Raw genomic sequence first — 20,367 nt, 5'->3', positions numbered from 1 at the left:
ATGGGAAGGTGGGGGAGGAGGGGAATCCTTTCAAAAAATATTAAAAATTTCAAGACAGAGGGAGACACGCATTAGAGGAACATGGGACCCTGTGTCACTGTGAAGGTGGCCCCAGAGGGCATCGGTGTCCAGGACCCCAGAGGTCACTCCAGAATACAAAGGAATGAGGGCTGCAAAACAGGCTGTGAGCTCAGCTGCGTGTGTCAGATGCTTTCTCCAGAATGAAAGCCAGGCAAAGTCAGAACCTCAAACTGGAACATGAAACAGCTTGGCTCCTGATATCTCTGGATGTGAACTCAATACAGATACAGCTTCACGTGTTTCTTTATGCGAAGATGTTACCTGTAACAGCGGGAAAAGGTCATCCCACATATAAATCATTAGAGAAACAGATTTCAAAACAGATCCTGAAGAGAAACAATGAGTAACATTGCACATCACACTGGCATGTCTTCCTTAATAGAGTAGGTGTTCAAAACTTTTAATACTTCTATTGGCTCTCTCCTGGTATTTTCTAATTACTGAAAATATAAAGAAACCATTTAAGGCACATGGTATATGATGAGGCCTTTACTACACAGTTAATGATTTTGTTTAATTACCAAGCCCTGAGAAAAAGTAAATCTGATCTAATAAACTTCTGAAAAGCACTTACAATACTTTGTAACAAGAGAAGGGAAGTAATTATTTTAGTGTAATCAGAACAAAAATAATTAAAAAGAAAAATGTGCAGTGAAAAAAAAGCACTGAGCTGGGAGTCAGCAATATAACAATATCTGTCCCCTACTTGTTTGATAAGCCACTAAGTAAGCAGCTCAACACCAGCTCAAACAGGAGGGATACAGATAGAAATCACACTCCTGTGCACGTTTCATTAGCCTTTTCAGAAAATAAACCAGACTTGATCTGAGTTTCCGGAATCTGCCTGAATTGTGCATGACCTTTTGCTAATGGCTACCTAAGCTATAAATGATGTGCATTTTGCACATTTTTTTCTTTTGCAAATAGTCTGATTTGAAATCTCAGGGTTCTCTGGGTGTGTTAAAAATGATGTTCTTCACGTTGCTGGTACAGAAATAGCAACGCAACAACAAAACAGATCCTTAACCTGTAAACGAGTCCTTAGGCCCCGTCCTCTCTCAGCACAGAGGTTTCTGATGAGCATGAGCCAGGTCATAGAGCCCAAGTCCCAGCCTCCTCACCTGCACACTGAGCGTAATGCAACTTCCCAGCTCCAGCACAACGCAAGGCCCCCAATGCACGCATGAAGGAGGGTAAAGACCTAGAGACCCAGGAACCACAGTCATGACACCCAAGCACACTAGTCCTCCTGCCAGTGATGCAGATTCCTAGGACACACCCTGGAGAAGCCTGCGCCACCTCAGTCAGTCCAGTTGTGAGCCACGCACAGCCTTCCAGAGCTTCTTCACACAGATCTGGGGTCAATCCCTATCCTGTGACTTATGCATCACGGGACCTGGGGTCAGTCAGTTCTCCTCCTCTGTCAAACAGTACTTAATACACAGGGTCACTGACAAATTAAATGACCCATCAACTGGTCAAGTGTCTAGTGAAGTATCCTACGCTTAGCAGATATTGAAACACCTTAGTCATTATTATTCTTTTTCAAACCACTTCCATGGCTTCATACTAACACCAGTCTTGGCAACCTCCTCAGAAAATCTAATACATCCGGAATATAGGTGTTGGCAAAAGAGAAAATGCACATTTTTTTTCCACTCAGAAGGTGTGGCCGAGGTACCGAGAACAAGGAAAACTTTTACCTCAGAGGGAATACATCTGGGACATTGAGACAAAGGGCTTGATAAATTCTGAGGGGAAAACATCAAAAAACAAAGCAAACAAACCAAAAAAACAACAACAAAAAAAGAAAACATCAGGAAATACTACTGTATATGCCCAGAAATTTTTCATCCCATCCACAGTTCTATGGGCATCACATCTTGCGAAGAAAAATGCTGCAGTCGGTAACTACAGCCAAGGGATCATCCTTGGATTTTAGACACACCAGCGTGCAGAGAAAAAGTCACAAAGCCGTTAAAGGCCCAATTTGGAAGGGAAACAATGAAAATGCCAAGTACACCTTGTTTCCATGAGTGATCTCAAAATCGCAACAAGCCATGCTTGAGGTGGGATATCTCAAGAAGGAAAGTAACTGAAAATAGTATTTAAAAGGACACCGCAGGACACAGCCAACTGTGGTCCCCAACTGACAGAAAGGTGTCATGATCCAAACATCATTTGTATTTCATTTTGGGCCATCCTAACAGAAGACTCTGTTTTGGGGGCCTGACAACTAGTTTTCTTTCCCCAAGCACAGTCCTGATGGCAGCCAACAGAAAGAACCTGCCAACAGGCTAAGGGAGGAAGCAAGGCAAAGCCCCACAGATTAAAAGTTCACCCCAGCTAATCCACTGAGTGAGTAACCCACAAGTGGAAAAACGGTGACAATCTAGAGAGATGAAATCCAGAGGAAGAAAAGAGGGGACGGAACATTCTGAAGAGCTTATCAGTAATGAAAACATTTAGAAAAGCAAGCTTCCTGAGCAGCTACGGAGACAACTTCATGACTCCGGGGTTTTTAAAAGTGAACCAAACAAACTCTCCATCTGTCGCGCAGCGTGCAAGGTACTGGGGGCGATTCAGGGGACACGCGGGTGGGAGACGGCTCCTGCTCTCCAAGAGCTTCCCGTTCCGTCGGAGAAAACTCTTGTAAAAGGGAAAACTTGGAACAACTGACCCTCAGTGGGATGAGTCTAAATCTGAGAGAGGAGCTCCAGGCGGGCTGCTTATGTCTAGGGACACTTGACACTGGACGGAAGCGATCACACTGCAGCAGAGCCCTGGAGAACTGATGGGTAGGTGGTGGAAGTAGGAGACGTCACAGGGGCAGGGCACGGAGACTGAATACCTGTGGGACACAGGAGACCACATCTTGCATTTGCCACTGAAGCCCCCATGGGTACAGCAGCAGCCGTGTGTTAAATGAATACATGACAGCCATCCGGGAAGTGGGTCATTGGAGAAGCTCTATTAGAAAAACATTCCCATGACCGGCTCTTATGACTGGTCTCCATCTACTACTTCCCTCCCTCTGAACCCCTAAAACACTCTGCACCATGTTTATATCGCCATGAGCTGCTTGGCTTTGTGGGCATACAGGCACATGTCCCATTTTCTCTAAGAGTTCAGGGAGGAAAATGTACCAACCCGCACAGAAAAGCCCCTTTAGGGTGATGGTTAAGAGCTCTGGCTTTGGCCCCAGGTGGGTAACCTGGGTTAAAATCCCAATTCTTCAATATGGATAGTTCTGTGTGACCTTGGCCAAGTTGTTTAACCTCTCTGGACCTTAATTTCCTCATCTCTAAAATGGTGATAATAGTATCTATTTTATTGCATGCTGTGTGGATTTAATGTGAAAATAAATTCATGTGAAGTACTGTACGTGGCACAGAGTCTAGCACTGCGTAAGTACTCAGTAAGTGTCTGCTAACATTATTATTACTAAAACTCTATGTTCCTTTGTCTTACAGAAGCCAGTATTCTCTTTGGCATACAGCAGGAGCTCATTAAATACTTACTGAAGAATGCCAGATCATTTTCCTTTCCGACTTTCAGAACTTGCGAGAAGCCCAGCTGTCTCTGAGGCCCATGGCCAGCAAGGTATCCCTCTTCTCAACTTCCATATCATATAACCCCTGCTGTAGCATTATCACTCTGAAGTACAATTACATGTGTATTTGTCTGTCTTCCCAAAAAGTTTCCTGGGGACAAGAACCACAAGAACCACACACGTTTTATTTACCAATGCCTCCTCAGTGCTTGGCACTAGACTCTCAATCTCTAATATCCAAAGAATTTTTTAAAAAAACAAGAAACTGTGGAATCGGTCTCTCAATTCTCCACAATCTTATATGAAGTCTGACCAAGGGGAATAAATGAAGGCTCACTTCCAGATGGCTTTGACCAGACACACCCATTCAAATTTCTATACCAGAATTAGTCCCAGCATCCCTCACTCCTATAGGGAAGACAGGATTTGTAAAGACGAGCCCAGTTTACTTGGTATTCAATGAACCCACAGTTTTCTACAGGGTTAGTGTCTGTCTCAACAATACCCCCACAGGCCATGCTGGGAGCTACAGAGCAGGCCTCAAACTCCAACTTCCTGGAAAGCTTCTGAAGGACACCCAGCTCTTAGGACTTTCAGGGTTAAGCAAGATTTTTAGAGATCCCTGCATTTTTTATCTGGACTATTTCTACAACCCCGGAATGAGGCAGATCCACATTCAAGAATTCCTACAAGAGAGAACAGCCACCAGGAACACCTGGGGTGGGGGTCATGGCTGGGGGGACACAAGTCACTGGATCCCAAGACTCAGAGACTGCCGTGTCCATGCCCCCAACAGGACCTTGCCTTGGAGCCTAACCAGCCAAGGCAGGGCCTTCCACAGAGAGCAGGCATTGCCCTTCCCTTGCCTGAATGCTGTGAGCCACAGAGGGGTGGCTGCAAGGGTGATGCCCCCCACCAGGACACAAACCACACCATTCTTCCTCCTGGCCTCCACCTGACCATCAGGATCACTGAGTATGGTCATCACAGGCCACAGAGATAAAATATCCACCAGGCTGTCACAGTACTCCTCACGTGGCCAATATTCACAAACTATTTGCTGAATGAATGCTGTGAGTCTGGCTGACTTCACGGCCTCCAATCTCTTCTCTGGCATCATCCACATGACTAATACCATTTAATTCTAGTCCAGCCCCTGTGGTTTTCAAGGTCATTTTCCTATCTCTGTCTCTAAACTTATTCTAACAAAACATAAACTCTTCCCACTGACCTATAAGGGGCCGTTATTGTTTAAGTTCTTATACTCAAGAAAATGCTTTGAGCCAAAGGAATGAATCTCGAATGGTACTCCTGAAGGCATCGAGCAGAGACCTTTTCAATCAAGTGTAAAGCACATGATGGGCTCTAACATCTATTTGCTCAAAATTCAAGTCAGTGCCCCTTTATTTTGCACCTATAATATGCAGCATGGTTTGTATCTCCTATCTTTTTTTTTTTTTTTACAAGAGCCCACAATCAGCTGGAAAGGTAGGTACTGTTATCTGCACTTAAATATGAGAAAACAGAAGCTCAGAAAGATCACGTAATTTGCTCAAGGTCTCATCGCTCATAAATGGCACAGTTAGGACTTGAACTTCCTTAATCTAATCAAAGCCTGTGCTCCTTTTATTCCACTTATCCATTCATTTACTCAGCAAACACTGATGAAACGTGTGGATGTCCCATCGGAGCCAAGCGCTGCCTGTGTGTGAAGCCTGCTCTACCAGCATGTGGGAAAGCCTCCACACGGGCTCCTAATGTGGGTCTTTGCCAGCGAGACCCTGTACGGGCCATAGGAGCCCCCACTCTGCTCTCAGGTCTCCAAATGTTGCTCCCTCTCACCGACTTGGGGACATATGGCCTAGAAGCCACAGCATGGCCAGGCAAGGGTCTGGGGGGGGGGCACACAGAGGGAGCAACGGCACTCCTTGTTCATGGCTCTGAATTCTCTCTGGAGCCAAATGCATCCTCGGGAGCTCATTTTGCACCTACGAAGTGAATTACTGAGGATACAGGAACGTAACAACGGCTGAAGTAAGAGATCTCTAACATGGATGGCTTCTTCTCTGGTAACTGTCATTATGTTGATGGTGATGGGTTGGTGCCTCTGAATGTTCACTGTCACCCTCATCAGGGATAACATGACATCCAAGCTCTGGATGGGGTCGAGACTAACTGTGGGACTTCAGGTTGCCCACTGATGAGAGAGCTGGCCTGGCCAGTGTCCATGCGACTTAGAAAAGACTTCAGCTTCTGAGTGCAAGAATGAATTGATTGTGAATACTATGTTCTAAAGAGAGGCTGGCTTGAAGGTTTTGGGTGTGAGCAGTTAGGCAGAAGGCAGGACTGTGTGTGCAAGTGCCTTAGTCCCTCCCAGCTACCATAAGAGAATGTCATGGGCTAGGTGGCTGATACATGATAGAAACTGACTTCTCACAGTCCTGGAGACTGCAAGTCCAAGACAGGGCCGCCAGCAGATTGAGTGTCTGGTGAGGGCCCACTTCCTGGTTCATAGACGACGACCTTCCTGCTGTGTCTTCACATGGTGGAAGGGCCCCAGAGCTCCCTGGGGTCTCTTTTATAAAAAGGTACTAATTCCATCATAGGCTTTCACCTCAATGATCTAATCACCTCCCAAAGGCTCCACCTCCTAATACTACCACACTGGGGGTTAGGTTTCAACATACGAATTTGGGGGAGGCCGAAAACATTGTCTATAGCAAATAGTATTTATAAGTGAAGTGCCTGAAGCCAGGTTCTCCTGTCCTACCCCAACCAGGGAGAGTCAGCCACCCTTGGATACAGTTTTACCTCTTTGCTCCCACATGTATAGCTAGCCTACCAGATGTCTCTTGAGCAGGGTCTCCTGTTGGCACTGGGCTCTGTCCCACTTCAGACTCTAAACATGTTTAGAGGTGCTATCAGCGTAGAGATGGGATCATGACAATAACCCCAACAACGTCCTCACCCTCACCACCACCAACCCAACGCAAGTAGGCAGAAACCCACAGCACTCAACAAAGACCACCACCTCTATATCCAGAGTGGATACCCAACCTGTGCACAGTGGTTCAATCAACCAAGTTGGTAAAATATTGAAATATTTTCATGCCAATCAGTAAATAACCACAGCCTGACCCTAGCCCCAAAAGCTGACCTCTGGGGCCTCTCCTGAGTTCTTCCCACCCTCTAGAGAAACTGACTACCCAGGACCCATCCAAACAACAAGTCAATTCTTCTTGCCTTCCTTATTATACTCTTTTAGATTTTTCAAATTCTCTACTAGGATTACATGTTGCTTTTATGAATTTTTATTTTTTAGTTTTTCTTAAGGTACCAATCACTTAAACACTAAGAACGAAAACAACACACATCTGAATAGAGCCAGTTAAACTACACTATGGAACTCTAGTTTTTGTTGATGCTTCCAGAGTCAAGGTTGACACACAGCCCAAATTCTATGGGAACACTGCCCAAAAGATGATAGGTTTCAAAGAGTGTACGTGATACTAACATTTATGAGAAAGGAATATTTGTAAGGCTATAATCTTCATAACATAATAATACCTTCTATTTGTATAAGGTCTTACTACACAAGCCTTATCTCATTTGGGACTTAAAACAGATCTGTAACGTAAGCAGGTGTAATTCAGGTGTAATCATCCCATTTAACAAACAAGGTAACCAAGACATAGAGAGGATAAGATCATGATTCCACAGTTCTCAAGTGACAGAGCTAGGACTCAACTCCCATCTCCTGATCTCCACTTCCTTCAGAGGTATGCTGGAGTCACCTCATACCTGCTTGTAAGACCCTGATTCAAGAATTTTGCAGTAGGTGTTAAACCACGGGCAGCCTGAAACCATTCCATGTGGGAGTATTTATACATGGATATCAGCAGTTGTTACAAATCAGAGCCCATCTCCTTGCCATACCATAATACGTCCACAGAAGTGGAGGTATTTCTTCTTAATTCTCTAATATTCTCTATCCCCATCAACCCCACTAACCAGCTTGAGAGCCGTGCGACACAGAAGAAAGAGCACTGAATAGGGGAGTCAGAAGACACTTAGATTCCTACCTGCCACTCAGCAGCATTTTCCCATGAGTCATTTGACCTCTCTGAACCTCCATTTCCTTATCTGTAAAGTGAGGGCCATAATTGAATCATGCAGGTAAAAACATTTTGCAAACAGATAAACACCACATGGCTGTGGAAAACAATATGGCAGCACTTCCAAAACTTCAGCAGAGATTTACCATATGATCCAGCAGTGTTACTTCTGGGTACACACCCAAGAGAACTGAAAGCCAGGACTTGAAGTCATCCAAGTACCTCCATGTCCATGCAGCATTATTCACAACACCCAAATGGCAGAAGTAACTCCAAGTGTGCACCAACAGATGAATGAATGAACACAATGGGGTACAGACACACAATGGAATATTATTCTGCCTTAAAAAGCAAGGGGCGGGGGAAAGAAAAAGAAGGAAGTTCTGGCACATGCTTCAATGTGAATGAACCTCGGGGACGTTATCCTAAGTAAAATAAGCCAGTCGCAAATGAACAAATATTCTATAATTTCATTTCTATGAGGCACCTATAGCAGTCAAATTCATAGAGACAGGAAGTAGAACGGTGATTGTCAACGGCTTGGGGAGAGGGTGGACTGGGGAGTTAGTGTGTAATGGGGACAGAGTTTCAGTTTGGGGGGATGAGAAAGTTCTGGAGATGGACGGTGATGACAACTGCACAAGCACTGTGAGTGTCCTCAACACGACTGACCCATACAGTCGTGATTTAGGACAGTAAATTTTCTTTTTTTTTTTTTCTTTTTTTTTTAAGATTTTATTTATTTATTTGACAGAGATAGAGACAGCCAGCGAGAGAGGGAACACAAGCAGGGGGAATGGGAGAGGAAGAAGCAGGCTCGCAGCGGAGGAGCCTGACATGGGGCTCGATCCCATAACACCGGAATCACGCCCTGAGCCGAAGGCAGACGCCCAACCGCTGTGCCACCCAGGCGCCCCTAGGACAGTAAATTTTCTATTATGTATTTTTTACCAAAATTAAACACACACACACAAATATGAACTTTTGTTATTATATCTCAATTGTGAAAGGAGCCAAAAGGGCCACAAAAAGCCCACGTTTCTTTTTTATCCTTACCAGGACCACAAACTCCATCTTTGCTGACCATGCTAATATAGGCAGAAAAAACCCACAAGCACATGTTGTCAGATACAGGCTGTCCCGAACTTTTATGCAAGGTCTGCTCCAAATGTTCATTACAAGTTTTTTATTGTTGTTATTTGAGGCATATTTTCTTAAACAAATGACATTTTTCAGGGCCACCTAGGACCCTACTCTGGCCTAGACAAACTTTGGGGTCCCTGACATGGCTGGATTACAGTGCTGACAGTCCCAGCCTCGTCCTGGGAGAAGGGATGGGGAAGACACAGAGGTCACATCACGACTTCCCCCTTCGGAAGCCCAGGCCAGCGAGCACCCAGCTTTGTCATGGCTCCTCTGGGGGCGTCACTTGGCCCTCTACTTCCCAGTTTGCACCCCATCTGAGCCTCCTCAGTCTCCCCAAAATCCCAAAACCACAATTACCTATCTCCCTCCTATCTTACATTCTAACACAAATTCCTTTCAGTTAAGTGCTGGAGAAAAAACACTTCCTTTAAAGTTGTTTACATGGGCCCTCGACTTATTTCAAGGTGTTCACATCTTCTGATGTTTCAAGGCAACTTTCAAGCGGCCATTCCTATCAAGGCTAAAGAAGTGGCAGCACAGAGACAGGACACCTGGGGGCAGGGGCACCAGCCCTAAGGGACACCTGCCACCTGCTCCCCTCTGCCAGACCTCCTGCTCGGCACCACTCTCTTCCCCCCACCCACAAGTTTTCTAACACTACAAAAGATTTGAGGCTTTGGGGGTTTGGGGGCTTTGTTTTTTGTTTGGGGTATTCCCCCCCCAATACTATTAGAGGGAACACAGTTGTGGGAGGCGGCATGCGGGAGGGTCACTTGAAAACCAGGAACTTCAGAGGCTGTATTGAAAACCTTTAGGGTTCCAGTTACAGCACCAAATTCTATCCGGTGTAAAGGCAATTGCATTGATGTGTGCAGTAGTCATGAAAGACAGGGAGGTCCTCTGTCAGGTAGAAATGCCCAACCTTTTCTTCCCCTGCTCACCCCATTACAGAGGTCCCAATAAATTGTCACCCCAGACTTTGGCCATTAAAAGGGCTCAAATGGAGAGATCAAGACAAGGGATATTGCCTAATGTGGCAGATATACACTCCCCAATTGTCACGCCTGTATCCTGAGACCTGGGAAATGAAACTTTTGAGATCTTATCCCACACCCCCTCCAACGATCCCCCATAAAGATATTTTTAAATAAATTGTTACACGTGTCCATGTGGACACAGACATGCTGCAATTTCCTAAATACCCTGCCACAAAAATCAATTCAGGACATATCAGCTTGTTTTGTCATATTGCAAAATAAATCAGTTAAGCCCTCAAATCAGAACCTTCTTTTCAATGAGCAACAAAGCTGACATACTGTAGCCATTCTCAGAAAGGAAAAGCATGCTGAAGCCGGAGCAGGACCACAGCTGCAAAGAGACCTGTGTGCTGTTTGGGAAGACAGAAACTGCTCAGAGAACTGTTGCACAAGCTACGCAGACAGGGACAGGCTAAAACAAAACAAAACAAAACCCCAGCTAAGGGTGCAGGGAGAGGTGCAGAGACAAAGCTGATGAGATAACCAGAGGAAGGAATGAGCCTGTGATATACAGCAAACTAGGTCACTCCAGCACACGAGCTGGCCCGGAGGACGTTTCAGGCGGAGTCTCTTGGTTAATGCTAGCACTCTATGAACTAATCACCCTCCTGTGGGGAGCAAATGTTGAATGGCTCCATGGACCCCCCAGAACTGTGCAAATGGCCTGTGAGGAGCACTGTTCCAGTACCACGGGGGCTAATGAAAGGGAACGAGCATTTCCCTAGAACATATCCATGGGCCACACACTGTACTAAGTAGTTTTCATGGGCTCTCATTAAATCCTCCCTACAGCCCTGAGATTATATGCTAGTCTTATCCTCTTTTATGGATATGAGGCTGAGAATGGCCAAATAATTTGCCCAAAACCAGATGGCTGAGAAGCAGTGGACCAGGATTTGCACTCATGTCCTAGTGACCTCAGTGCCTACATCATTAGCTAACTCACTACGGTGCTGTGTGAAACACCTAGCAATGGCTCGTCCCTGGCTGACTGAAGACTTGTTGATGGTTTCTTAAATCAATTTGAGTGGGGTAGTGGAGGGAGTGAGGTCAAATACACACCATTCTGCATATTTGCAACAAGAGCTTCCAAAAATCAATTTCCAACAAATACTGACAAGTTCTTCCCCATGGTACTGGCCCTGAATTTCCATAGGCAATTCCCCTCAACCACAGCTGCTGAAAGCAACTAGAGTTGACGACAGCTACCGTTTACTTAATCCCAATTACGGACCAGGCACCTTGTACACATCACTGAATCCTTACAAGAATCCCACAAGGCAACAACTTCCATCTCTGTCTTAGCTCAGAAAGATTAAGGAACCTCTCCAGAGGCACACAGCTTGGAACAGTTGGGCTGGAGCCACCTTTCTGTTATGGGTCATGGGCTCCTGATGCCTCTCCTACCTGGCCTCAGCAAATATGTTATTTTCAAGGCTTATCCTCAAGATTCAGTATTACCCAAAAGACAGAATCCCTCTGTTTCTGAATCCTTCTGAAATAACTAGGAAAAACAGCACAAGACCCAGAGCTGATCGCTGGCGACGTGGAATAAACTTGGTGTGCCACTGAATGAGCTTGGCCTGCGGCATTCATTTGGAGGTTAGCCTTGGTCTGACTAGAACATAAACAATCCATTAATTCATTTCCTGCATAATAAACTTTTTTTTTTAAGAAATCAAGCAAGATTTAGTGAAAGATAGCCCAAGGAAAAAGTGGTTTCGTCTACCAAAGAAAGTCAAAGGGGCATAACCAACTGAGAAAGAAGATTATCCTTATGTTTTAGCTACGTATGCACTGGATTGACCATCTTGAGCCAGAAAGAAACTCAAGACAACTGACTAGGACACCAGCCTTTCTGCTGGCCACCCAGAAGCAGTTCCTTCTTCAAATAAAAATATGAGTTCCCAGAGGGCTGCGGACTCCCTGATGATTCCTGGGATATCTGCTAAGGATTGGAGGTGTGAGGTTGGAGGTCTACCACTGTGGGTGCAAGTTGATCAGCAATTTGACAGTCCCCCACTGAACCAATGCCCAAGCCGTACCAGGGGAGAGAGGAAGAGAAGAAGAGAGATTGAAGGGGATTTAAGGAGATTTATCTGGGGAAAGGAGAGATTAAAGGGATTTTTGGAGATCCAGCCAAAGAAAAACTCAACAAATTAACCCCTAAAATCCTCCCCTAAGGGGACACAAATGTCCACCTACCAAGTCTAATTATTGTCCATTCAGTGGCCACGTTTGAACCAGAAATTTCTGCTTGAGACACAGTCCTTATCAGCCCCTTCAAGAACAAGCTCTCTACCCAAAGAGCAACTTCCCAAATCCCACTGCACTAATCAATAACACCAGGGTTTGTTATCTTTTTCCCAATGAAGAAAAATGTTTGGCTTTTCCTCTCCAGATACAGAACATCCTGTCAAAGAAAGGAGAAGCAAGAATGCTCATGTTTATTATTTTTCACGGAATGTCTGGGCTTTAAACCTCCAAATTAAGTGGGAGCATTATAGGTTATAGGAGAGAGTTACATATGTCATATATATTGTATAGGAGAGTTATAGGCTCACCTGTGAAGGTGAGCTAGCTCTTCCTATTGATAATTCTAAGGCAAAACCCAGCATTTTCACCGAAAATTAAGCAGTTCTTCCAGCAGCTAAAACATCCAGCCTATCACCACTTTCCCTCTGTGACCAAGGAGAAGGCACTTCAAAAGCCCTCTCCAGACATAAACTTGGAGGAAAGGATATTCTCTTTGAAATGCAGGAGTCCCTCATGAGGGGGGCCCAGAAGCCCAAAGGATGTGAACTTACCTGCTAAACTGTTTCCAAGAGCCTCCCAGAGCATGGACAGCCCTGCTCTGCCAATGGAGCAGGCACTCAGAAAATCCTTGAATAAACTGACCAAAACCATCCAACGGCACCGTTCTTCCAACCCCAAAGCCTCGGAGAATCTCACTCCCAACCACAGCAATTCCTTTCTGCTGTCCCTTCCAAAAATATCCAGGATCCAATCACTTCTCATCACCTCCATAGCTACTTCCTCCTTCTAAACCACCTGTCTCTCACCTGGATCATCACAATGGCCTCCAAGCTAGTCTCACCACTTCCGCCCCAGAGCCCGCTGGTCCATCCTCAACACGGCAAGTACAGTGAGGATAGAAACACCTAAGTCAGATCAAGGTTCTCTTCTGCTCAAAACCCTCCAACGACCGCCATGTCTCTCAGAGCAAACACAAAGTTTTTACGACAGCCATGAATCCGATCTCCCCTCCGCCTTGGCCCCCCGGCCCACTTCCACACCCTCATGCGTCTTATCTCAGCTCCCACTCTCCTCCCCTGACCACCCACTTCCAGCCACACCGGCCTCTTGGAACAGCAGACAAGCTTCCCGCCAGGCCCTCAGCTCTTGCTGCCCCCTCCAATGGGAACATTCTGCCTTTAGATGTCCCATGGCTCCTTTAGATGGTATTCAAATATTAGCTTCTCAGTGAGGCCACCCATGACTACCTGGCCTCAAGCTGCCATCACCCCACTTCACAAAATCCCCCTTCCCTGCTTGGCTTTTCTCCCTCACATGTGTACTAAACACCATACTCTACATTTTACTTATCTTTTTCATTCCCTGGTTCTCCTACCAGAAGGTAAGCTCTGAGAGGGCAGGCATTTTTGTTTGTTTGCAACTTGCCCCACAGTGCCTAGAATACAGCAGATGCTCAGTAGATATCTTTAAACGTATGAGAGGCTGAATTTATATCCTGCCCCTGCCCCAAACAAGAGAGCTGAGAAATACAAACTCCTAACAAATACCCCAGCTGGGATACCCTAGGGGAGAAATCCAGGGGCTTCTGCCCCTATGTTCCTCTTGGTGATATTCTTTCAAATGCTTCATCCAGACTCTAAAATTCTGAGTAATCCCAGAATAAATACTATTAAATCAGCCAAATATACAAACCACCTGAAGCAGCTTTGCGTTCTACTCCTCCCCCCCCCCACACACACACATACATTCCAAAAAAAGACTATTGAGTGTGTTTTCCACTGGGGCTTCCAGATAAATCAATCTTCTGTGTCCTCAACAGGTGTATTTACTGAGCAATTTCAGAACAAGGAGTGTAAGTAGGATCTAGTGGGAAAAGTCTGTGCTTGCCCCACAGTAATTTCTACTTATACTCTTCCTAAAGCAGCACACGCAGGCAGGCACTCATTTAACGAAAAAGAGAATGCACTATGCTACTGACATTAAGTGGCATAAGACTTCCTGTTCTGAGGTGTTTTACTTTGCTACTAGCATGGGCCTAAAAATGTTGCTCCAAACAAATGAGCTGCACTAGCCACACATGGAAGGTTCATAAAGAGACCCAGCGAGTAGCTGCCTTGTACAAGTGAGCCATAAAATCCCATGTAAGGGCCCCTCAAAACCATCTTGTCTTCCCTGCCCCCCCCTCCCTGATTTTAGAGACAAGGAAGCTGAGACAGGGAGAGAGTGGTGTGGACAAATGACCAAGCAGCCCACAGGCCACACAACCATTAGTGGCTGAGCCAGACCTGGAAGCCAGGCTCAAACCCTCCACGATGCCCAGTCCAGCCCCCTACAGACAGCAATTACTTCACTGTAAAATGTTCAGTCTATAAGAAAAGCATGTATTCACACCCTGCAGAGATGAAGATCTATTTTCTAGGACATGCCATTTCCTATACTCCAGAGGAAAGGAGGTATATTGGGACAATCATTCCGTATCAGGCTAAGTACTGAGGCCTTCTCTGTTCAGATGGCTTTCATGGTGTGGAAATTATAGAAGTGATTTCCATGAGTCTGGGGTACTTCCTGGACACCACACCAAAGCTTTCTTCCCAACCGTATTCTTCTCTGAATGGCAAATTATCTTTTTTTTTTTTTTTTTAATTTCGGAAGTCGTTGAAAGGTATCTGCAATAGAGGTGGTCTGAAGAGCCTTGGCAAATACACTGGAAGAAATGTTCACTACCCCTAATTTGCTGTTACACAACATTTATCTGCTCTCACAGTGTGCCAAGGATCTGAAAACATGTCGTTGATTACTAAATAGTAATTAGCTCTTTCACCTTATTCAGAGCAATGGTCAGGTTCTGGAATTCCCTTTCCAAGGAAGTTATATGCAGCCCACTGGTTGGGAGGTTTTTTCCTGAGCCCCATCTCAGAGGCACATAACCTAACCCAGGCCCAAACCCCAAAGACAGATCCTTTTGCCTAGCCTGTCCCTGGCTGCCTTCACCTCCTTCCCACCCTCCTGGGCCCACCTTTACTCCCATTTGGCCCCCACCCTCCAGGAAGGCCCCTCCGACCACACGAACTAAATGACTCGACCCTCAGGCTTCAACAGTAAGTGTTCTAGCTCTGCAGGGAAAGGTACCTGAGTCAGGCAGCCAGATGACAAAGTTTGGCAAAGTGTGCTCCTCAGGCCTTTACAATGCTTTATTTTAAAAGCATTCTAACACTGTGAGATGACAGTCTGGCTCCTGGCAGGGCTTTCCTGCCTTAGGATCCTGAAGGCATATGGGGAAGGTGTGACAAACAAAATGACTTGGAGCTGCAGAGTACCCTGGAAATGAATCCCAATCTTGATTAGTGTTGCCTCTGATTTACACTACATTCCATTACACACGGGAGAGGGGTCCAGACTCCACATCTGCACAGACAGGATTGGAAGCAAACTCCCTATATTTGGACTCAGGCCAAGGTCACTGGAGCTGCCCAGGATGAAACAGGCATCCTGAACTTTCAGACCACTGCTAGGAAGCCCAAGGAGACAAAATAATGCTGATAATCCAAAAGCTTTGAAATGTTGCCATATTTAGATAACAGGCTTACCCCACAATGATGTTTTCTTTGCATTAATATTAAAATTAGCTTTCCAAATATTAAAGTTAAATTAAATTATTAGAAAACATTTGCTGTTACATAACCCATGAAGTGGCCCAACCCCATATGGATTATGATGAGTTGTCCTGTCTCGATCCAAGTTCAGCTCCACCACTTAGTAACTAGCTCATGTTTGGCAAGGCCCTTAATCTCTCTGTTGCCTCACTTTTCCCCATCTGCCAATTGGGGATAATAGCAAAACCCACCTTCTAAGTTTATTATGAGAGTGAAATACATGTAAGGCACTTAGAATAAAGCCTGACACTTGGCATTCATTTAAGAAAGTCACATATAATGACTATTATTGTCATTGAGTAAAAACATTTTGATCGTTTAATTTTTTGTGTTAGACTCTTTTAGAACCCATGCCAGCACCACAGGGCCTCAGTGGGAAGCTTCTTTTCACAGAATTATTTCCAAGCGGAAGGCAAAGCTTTGGGACCCCAACAGAGACCCATGCCCAAGTTTACCGGGCACCTGACGAGAGTCCAAGAGATTGTTCTGCAACAGCTCCACGGGTCTCTCTGCTACCAGAAGGCAAATCCCCATCCTTCCCAGAGGGAAAACTGCCCGCAGTCGCCCCCAAACAGCGCCTGCTTCAGCAGGAGACACTTAATAAAGCCACAGCTCACTGAGCTTCAGCAGCCTGGCTCCTGCAGGGGTGCGGCTGCAGGGCTCTCCTAAAAAGCAGGAGTCAGTTAGGGGGAGACCGCCTTGGTCCACCTGGGGGGCTGCAGGCAGGGGAACCAGAGCGAGGGGCTCAGGTGGGGATGCCCCACGCAAAGGAAGGCATTCCCGCATGCCAAGACTCAGCTCTCTCCCATCCCCTCATCTGCAGGCACACAACTGGTCTCAGGATGACAAGCAAGGGCATGCTTCTTGCTTCTCCATAACTTGAGCATTCCAGCATCAAAACCCCATATCTGAATGAACCTCAACGGCAATTTTCAAAAGTTTTGACCAAAACTCACCCCTTAACTGGCCATGCTGAGAGAGGCAGTCCCAAATCCCTCTTTTTTGAAAAGGCAAAGTCCTTTCTGTTGTCATCCCAACAAAGGTAGAAAGTCTATACCCACAGGTGTCCTCCCTAAAGTGCAGCACAACAGCTGGGAGACCCTATTCCCAGCCTTGCCAGTGTGCTTTCCTGGGAATCCAGAAGCGTGGCTGGGAATGCTGCCTTCACAACTTCGCTCTGGGGGATCCACTGCAGATTGTTGGGGGGGGGGCGGTGAAGGAAATGACTGAACAGCCAAGGCGGACCCTGAGTAGGGGGCAGCAATCTGGATCTGAAAATGTTCTGGGAAAGCAAACCAACAGCAAAAACAAGGAAAGGGGGGAAAGGGAAGAAGGAAGAATACAGTGACTTGTCTCACCAAACACCTCCTCTTTCTCTTCCCAGCCTAATCAACACCTCCATGAACCCCTGCAAAATGTTCAGTTCATAGAGCACATGTGTGCGTGTGAGAGAATATATATACTGACAGATAGTGATCACCAACAGATACTGATCACATGAGGGGAGAAAATAACTTGAACTTCAGACTCACCCAGCAGTGCCTGATTCTCTTTCACTATCAGCCTCCCTACCTATTCTGGGGCGCTTCAAAACAAAACAAACAAAAACCAACTCCTGGGCAGAAAGAGAACAGCAGCTGAACTGAGCAGCACATGCTTGGAGCACTGGTGCCGTGGGTTTCTGACTATTTCAGCTTTCTTGCAACGCAGCCACCAGCACTGGACTAAAGACAGCTCGGGAGAGAAGTTGCCTGTACAGAGACACTCACAGACCCTCCCTGGAGACACGCACCCCAGCGTGTGTGGCTGAGCCTATGTGAAATGGACATACGCTCAGGTAAGGCTCTACCCACACATGACCCTGAACACTGCGAAATTCTTCCCACCCATAATCGCGTGGCAGCCAAAGTCTTGCCTACACCTAGTACGTGCGGATGTCGATTCTGTAAGAATACATGATGGAAGGACAGAAATGGGAATGACAGAAGCCCCATTTTCTCGAGACCCTATCTGTCATCTACATGGTGCGCCCATACACACGGTGAGTAAACGCACACAGCCAGTAAACACTCATATCCACCATGCTCAGCCCACAGTCACGCGTGGGGAAAAAGAAGTCGAGAGGGCGGCGGTGTGAGGGGAAGTGGAAAGTCGCCTGCCGGTGATTGTCCTCCCAAAAACTCGGAGCTCCTCTCGCCCCCACCCGGGAGCGGTGCCCACCCGTGCCCAAGAGACGCAGACCCACACGTTGGAGACGCGGGGGGCTCCGCAGAGCCGAGAATCGGACAATGAGGACGCAGGGAACAGCCGGTTCCTGCCGCGGTGGCCGGTGGTGGTGGCAGCAGGCGCCGCCTGTGCTCTCACGACCGCTGGTACCTCCACCCTTCTCTCCCGGAGCCCCACTTACGTTCCGAGGGTCTCCTTGAACTCGAAAATTTTCTTGATGTCTTCGGCTTGCTTTTTCCATGAGGAGCTGTTCTCGCCGTTCTCCCGGGCCATGGCAGACAAGGGCGGCGTGTGCGGAGGGCGGCGAGGCGGCTTGGCCGGGGCGCGTGGGGCTGGGGTGGGCGCGCTGAAGAGGGGGCGCCCGGCGAGAGGGGCGCAGGCGGCGGCGGCGGCGAGCCTGTCCGGGAGGGCTGGGGCGGGCGCGCGGGGATGCTCGGCGCGGGAGCCGGAGGAGACTTTGTGCTGCGGCAGAGCTTCCTCTTCTGCAGTTTCCTCTTTCACTCTCGCCGCCGCCGCGGTCCCTCCCTGGCTCTTATTTCTGCTCGTCTCGGGCACAGACTTCCTGCCGCCGCGGCTCGCCCTGCTCCTTTGCCGCCGGCTGCCAGCCTCACTTTCTGCTACTTTCTTGCCTCCCTTCTCCTCCCTCCCCGCCGCCCGCTTTGCTCCCTCCCCCTCCTCCCCCTCCTCCTCCTCTCGCGGGCTCCCCGCCCTCCCCGCGCTCCCCGGCAGCCTCCCGCCTCCCCGCCTCCGGCGCGCTGCCGCCTTTGGGGATGTCCTCCCCGGGAGCGCCGTGCACCGGGCGCGGGGCACCGCTGTCGGCTGGCCGCTGCACGCGTCCTGGAGCCCCGAAGAGGGCAGGTGCAGGGGACCCTGGCAGGTGCAGGGCGCCGGGGTGAGCGCGGGAGGACCCCAGTCCCTTAAGGTGCTTTATTAATTCTGCAGTCAAGTCCCAGGGGCGCGAAGGGCTTTCCCCTTGGTGGCGGGAGGGGGCGCCTCTGCGTTGTGCTTGGCAGCAGCGGGGTGGGGGCGGGAGTGCGAGGCTGCCGGGATCCGAGGCGCTGAGGGTGGGGGAGCTTTCCCCGAGCGCCCCGGCCAGTGGCCCGTGCGTCCCAGGGCGGCGGGGAGCTGGCGGGTGGGGGCCAGTTGTTATGGCGACGGGAGGAGGCGGTGGGGATGCTGGCGGAGGTGGGCGTTAACTCCGGCCCACGGTGCCCGCTTCTGGCGCTGCCGGAGCCTGTCGGTCCCTCCCGACTCCGCGACTAGAGCTAATTCGCATTGCACCAAAATCGGAGCTCGCGTCAAATTCTGGCCGAGGGAGGGGGCCTCGCCGCGAGAAGGAAGCCTGGAAGCCTCGGGGCTGGGGACGCACAGGACGTGCCAGGCGCCACCTCGTTTTCCCTTTGGGAGGTGAACTCCCGGAGTTACTAGGCGCCCGGGCTGCGGGGGGATTCGGGGACCGCCCGGCGCGGGCTCCGCTCTGTCTCGGGCTGCCTCGGTCCCCGGACTGGAACTGCCAGTGGGCCTGGGCGGGCTTCCCTCCTGTTCGGCACCCCGATTTCTCCCCCTCTCCTCTTGCTGAAACCCACAGACTTTGTGAAAAGTGAGCACCTGCCCCATACCCTCCTCGAAAGGAGGGCTGTCCCCTCCTTAGCTCTGCCTGCAGTGGGCTTAGTAGGGTAGCCGGAGGCGGAGCTTGTACCCGGAAAACCCTTTCCTTCTGGCTGGAGAAAGGAACTCGGAGTTCCCTCTAGCCTCCCATCTCGGAGATGCTCTTTGCCCACCCTTCTCCCACGTCCACCTGTCAGAGGGGGACCCTCGTGCAGATTCCCACCCCGACCTGAAGGGACTACCTCTTGATTCAGAAAATAGTAGCTTTCCTTGTCTCCAGATTATGGCTCTACTGAGTTCAGTAAACAGACTTGTCTCTAGATTGTTGGTTGACACCTGCCCCATTTTCCCAGGACTGTTCCAATTTCACTGCAAAGGGGGGAAATCTACTCCCTGGAAAGGAAACTTCATCCAGCATCTTCTTCCTGGGTCTGACAGGGTGGATGCAGGCCCAGTGCTCTCTCCCAAACCATCTGGACACTGCCAGTCCTCCACCCTTTCTCTGACCCCAAGGAGGTCAGAAGATACCTGACCTGTTCATCCCTCCACACCTCCGTGCTGGTTTCCTGTCTTTCAGGGGCTGTTAGCTTAAGGCTCTCCAGGCTGGGGAGTGGAAATTCAGTATTACTTGGCTGTTATAAACAGGCTAAATGGATAAGTGCAACCTCCAGGACAGATTACTAAGGACACAA

The 20,367-nt window shown here is 48.2% G+C and overlaps 1 protein-coding gene across 1 annotated transcript in view; it reads right to left on the bottom strand.

Moving 5' to 3' along the window:
• CAMK1D (calcium/calmodulin dependent protein kinase ID) overlaps positions 1–18,730 on the bottom strand; it is a 431,244-nt gene extending 412,514 nt beyond the window's left edge. The window contains exon 1 of the mRNA XM_002928067.4: positions 18,249–18,730. Within this exon, the coding sequence (XP_002928113.1) occupies positions 18,249–18,340 (92 nt within the window). The 5' untranslated portion in view covers positions 18,341–18,730. The remainder of the gene's footprint in view (positions 1–18,248) is intronic.
• Between the last annotated feature and the right edge of the window lie 1,637 nt (positions 18,731–20,367).

Source organism: Ailuropoda melanoleuca, chromosome 15 (genome assembly GCF_002007445.2).
Source record: "Ailuropoda melanoleuca isolate Jingjing chromosome 15, ASM200744v2, whole genome shotgun sequence".
Lineage (NCBI taxonomy): Eukaryota > Metazoa > Chordata > Mammalia > Carnivora > Ursidae > Ailuropoda > Ailuropoda melanoleuca.
Note: the sequence above shows the minus strand (reverse complement) of the source record. Positions and strands in the feature narration are given on the sequence as shown.